General features: G+C 39.6%; 1 protein-coding gene across 1 annotated transcript; it reads right to left on the bottom strand.

Moving 5' to 3' along the window:
• Positions 1-32: 32 nt before the first annotated feature.
• Positions 33-1,115, bottom strand: LOC104824119 (thiocyanate methyltransferase 1-like). Its single transcript, XM_010556085.1, has 4 exons — positions 1,033-1,115; positions 364-494; positions 164-248; positions 33-43 (listed from the first exon to the last, which is right to left on the bottom strand). The coding sequence occupies exons 1-4, from the start codon at positions 1,085-1,087 to the stop codon at positions 33-35; spliced, it is 282 nt and encodes a 93-aa protein (XP_010554387.1). The 5' UTR covers positions 1,088-1,115.
• Positions 1,116-5,000: the final 3,885 nt, after the last annotated feature.

Below are 5,000 nucleotides of genomic sequence, written 5' to 3'. Positions count from 1 at the left end.
AAAAATAATTAAAAAAAAAGCTGTAATTATAATTATAAGTTGTCTTTACAAAATCAAGAGTACGTAGGTTTGACTCAGATCAAGAAACATTTATGGTGGACATGTATGTAGCTATACGTGTGTACTGATTCTCGAGGATACTCTTTTTTTTTTTTTTTTTTACCGTTTTTTTTCTTAGTAGCAGAGTCAGAGTAATCCAATCCAATGACATAACGCTCAGGTGATGCCATAGCGACCACATCATAGCCCTGTGACAATCAAATCATGATTTCCTCATTAATTACTACTTACATATATATATATATATATGTATAATGTATGTATCTCTCTATATATATATGTGTGTGTGAATATGCGACATACGGCACCACATCCAGGGACTAAGGCGGTGCCGTTGGGCAAAGAGGCCGAGTCAAGGAGGTGAACGACGATCGGAGTCGGACCACCTATGTCCCATGGTGTCAATTCAAGCTCCCAGCATTTCTCCCACCCACCTTATTAACAAAATATATATATTTAGAATATTCTATAAGAGTCAACACTTAACTATACTAGGAGAGTTTAGGGCATCATATATATATATAGAGAGAGATTATGGATATACATACGATAATATTATCTCTTAATTATGTAGTGTGTTTTTTTTTCATTACCTTTACACTATGTATGTATGTATTTTCTGGATTGGTAATAGAAAATACTCAACATTATTGAGCGAATCTTAACAATATGTGATCGTGGTTACAATTGAAATAACATTTTATGAACCGGAAAACTATTGAATAATTATGATAGAATGTTTAATTGTCAAAATAAAATATCAGACACGACATATATATATATATATATACACACACAGACACACATATATGATATACATGTACGTAATAGTGTAAAACGTCTGTTAAGCTCGTTTAGGTTTAATAGTGCTACGGAAGCAATCTGATATTCAATACTGAAATAAGGCAATAATCGCGTTTGCAATAAGTAGCAATGGCATTTGAACGATCATGTCGGTTTATATATACAAACCAGAAGGATGGCGGTCGACAAGCTTCCGGAGCTCTTCCACGTCTTGTCCGATCATCGTCTCTTACCCTCTTCTTCGTCTTTTCACTTGCCAAGTTTTCCCTTGCTTTATATAGAAATCGACCATCAGGGAACACCCATTAATATTTTCCACAATTTCTTTTATTTATTAATTAATATTATCATTATTATTATTGAAAATCCCAACTTTCCATCGTCATTAAGAAAACTCGTGATGATCTTTAACTTGTGCACATGAAACTTCGTTGCAAAGAATAATCCAACACTTATTTTTCCAAGCAGCCCAAAGAAAATTCGTTCCTATTTTATCGCAGAAAAAACGTATATAGGGGGGGTTTGAAAATAACATTTTTCCTAACACTTTAGTCTTTGGTTGAAAATGCTAATATACCGTTGATATATATTACAACAAAACTGTGGAATAGCGCTATTTTGTGCTAAAATCAATCAATAAAAATATTTTGAAAATTTCTTATATATATATATATTATAAGTTTAATAACAACTAATTAACCACAAATACTTATTATTATTATTACTATTCACTAACCCCCACCTACAGATCACTACATTTGTTATAGAAAAATTGGTAATCAATCGTGTTGGGCCTTTAAGGCCAAGTTGCGGAAAAGAGAACCTTCTAAATGGAAAGGAGGTTTCGGTATTAAACCAATTAAACCAAAACGTTACGTTTTGGTAGGTTAGGGTTTTTACCCTGTCTCGTGACTTCGTCACTATCATCATAGAGAAGAAAATGACAGGCAAATGAGAAGAAGAGAGGAGATCGCGGTGAGCACATGGCGGAGGACGTTTCGACGGTCCGTCAACAGAGCTCAGTGGTAGATCGGTAAGATCCCGGTACAGGTTTGCATCCTTTGGTTGTTTCCTTTCTCTTTTGTTCTCAGTTCTTCTCGGTGAAGCTCTGGATTGTGGAGATCCACCGAGTTTCTGTTCTTCGGTGGTGTTCTTCCATCGATAGTGAATTCGTCGTCATCGTCCGACCGAGATGTAGGCCCGAGAAAACTCGGTAACCGAACTCATTAAAATCCCGCTGTATTCTTTCTTCTTGCACGTATGAGCGTCGGAGTGAAACCGCGAGGGCCCGATACCGCTTCACTTTTGATACCATTGGCACGACTAATTCAATATAAATTTACTCATGTTTGGGTGATCTAGAGATAAGAGAACATATAAAACATGTTTTTATACCGGGTTCAAATCCAACCGTAGGGAGATTCACCCGAATTTCTCCGGCTTTTTGAGAGATATAATTGAACCAAAGTTCAGGTGAATTTCCGGATTATAAAAAAAAAGTTCGATATAAATTAATCGTTTTACAGAAAACCTCAAACTGTTTGTCTTAATCAGATATTTTATTAAATTGAAAAAGTGCATGAATCCTACATACGATTATTACGTGAGCCTTGTGCATGTGCTACTACATAGATTTTTTTATTTTTTATTTATAAATTTTGTTGATATATAATAATCGAAATACTAATTCTTGCTGGCCAAATTATATCCGTATTTGGACTGAATACCTGTCAAATACATCAGCTTAATTTTTAGACCCCGGAAGTAAATTAGCGAATAAGATCAGTCTAAACTCGACTAGTTTGAAAACCGAATGTTCTACATTTGAGTCAATAGTACAAAAAAAAACAAAAAAAAATTCGTCGTTCAAATAATCTCCCAAAATTAAATAAAGAAAAATCAGTAATTAGATAGAATAAATTGGTAAATCGATCTACACTTGGACCTGGACGTATGTGCTCAGCCCACCAATTTTGATATTTCTCAGCTCTCGAAGAACACGAATAGTGTGGGGACAACATCCATCGAGTAGCAGCATCACGTGCGGTGTTTAGATTTGGTGTGTGAAAATAAAGGATCATATTCTAGGATTTCAGTGTAATGTTTTACTATCCCGGACATGTGATTGATTTTACATTAAATTATATATATTTTCCGCTCCGAACTATTTAAAAGTGTTTAAAAGTGTGATATAAGATATTTTTGTGTTTTGTTTTATGTGTTTTATTGGAATGTCAATGTGGCGCACTTGTATTCACGGGATACAAGCTACGGATGTCATAATTTTTTGTATCAGAGCAACGTTCTTTCCACGGGAAAGATTGATGTTCATTACCTAACTTGTTTTGCGAAAGAAAAATGTTTTCAAACCGTGTCTGAGGAAAAATCCTCTAAGTGGTGAGGTGTGTACATAGTCGATGCAAATTTCGATCGTTGGATGTTAAGCTATGGTGTAGTGAATATGGCGCCACGACGTGCACAATCCACGACAAGAGATAACGTCCCCAACCATGTCCCTCCAACTAATAGACTCAGTGAGTTCCAAGAGGAGATGAGGAATGAACTTCGTACTTTTCAAGAGGCCATGTGGCAGCAACTGAGGGCGCACATTCCACCCCCACCACCGGTAGGAGGTCCGGAGCTGAGGGGAGAGGATTTACCTCCACCAGTACCCGTGGAGGCAGTAGCCAGATGTGACAGCCCATAATACCATAGGAGGGCGGGGAGTGATCGTCGGTACGAAAGACACAGACAAGGAGCGGTTTCTGATGAGCTTCTTGGTAGAGGTACAGGGATAAATCGAACGCACAAGAATGAGAGAGATCTGAGGATTGTGTAGGTATGAGACTACACAGTCAAAGATAAACTTAAAGAAATTAATTGGGCCACTCATAGCAACAAGATGCATATACCTTTTCGGTTAATCATCTCGAGAGAACTACAAAGTTAAGCGTGCTCGCTTTGGAGTAGTCTTAGGACGTGTGACCTCCTAGGAAGTACTTTCTAGGATGTATGTGAGTGAGGACAAAACAAGCTAAAATGTCTCTTGTTGGTGTGTGAGGACAACTTTGACATTCCGTAACGGTCTCGGAACGCTACAAATGATATCAGAACCGGTACTCTCCGAGTACGATGTTGTTCGATGACAAAACAGACAGAAGCTGGTGGGCCTATGATACCCCAGGATACCGTAAGAAGACTGAGAGTGATCACCGGTGTGAGAGACACACAGAAAGAGCTGCTCCTGACGAGCTTCTGGGCAGGGAGTACATGGATGAATCGAACGCACCAGAATGAGAGAGATCTGAGGGTTGTGTAGGTATGAGACTACGTACATGTAATATCCCGAAACCCGATTGGAATATTTAATTATTAAAAATGAATAATTAAATAGAGATATCACGAAATCACCAAAAGTGGTGATACAATATCGGGGAGAGGTACGAGGATCGTCAAGTGCGGAAAGGACCGAGAAAGAATGAAGAAAAGGAAAAGAAAAGAAAAGAAAAGAAAAATAATACAGGGTTGGTCCGCCGGACCAGGAATGGTCCGCGGCGGACCAACCGCTCAGCCGGAGTGGGACTGGACGGGCGGACTGGGAGAAGTTTTCGAAAAAAAAAATAAACTGACCCCGGTCCGGCGGACCAGGAATTGGTCCGACGGACCAGGAATAACAGATTCCACAACTTGTCAACTTGCCACCTTGGGACGCGGAATTCGCCGGATTCCGGGGCCCGCTCGCCGTCCAGCCGCCTCCCACACCTCGAGGACGTTGCAGGCTCGCCTATGGGCTTGGGCTTGAGCCCACGAACTCCCTATCTCGCACCATAAACACCTCCCAACCCTTGCACTTAGGCATTTTCGGACAAAAACAGAGGAAGAAAGAAAAGAGGAGAAAGGGGGAGAAAGGGAACGAACCAGTGCAAGGGGAGCTCGGGGAGACCAAGAGGGACGTGCCCAGACGTGTCCTGAAGCTTCTCACGTCGTGTGGAGCCAGGAGGAACGCACACAAACTCGGACAAACTCAAGAATAAGGTGAGTGGCTTGAGTTGGATTTGTGCAATCTCGTTTTCAATGTTTAATGGTGCATTCGAGATTTTCCTTGCGTGTTTGAGCTATAGAACATGTTTAGGGTT

The sequence above is a fragment of the Tarenaya hassleriana genome, unplaced genomic scaffold, assembly GCF_000463585.1.
Source record: "Tarenaya hassleriana unplaced genomic scaffold, ASM46358v1 Cleome1, whole genome shotgun sequence".
Classification (NCBI taxonomy): Eukaryota; Viridiplantae; Streptophyta; class Magnoliopsida; order Brassicales; family Cleomaceae; genus Tarenaya; species Tarenaya hassleriana.
Note: the sequence above shows the minus strand (reverse complement) of the source record. Positions and strands in the feature narration are given on the sequence as shown.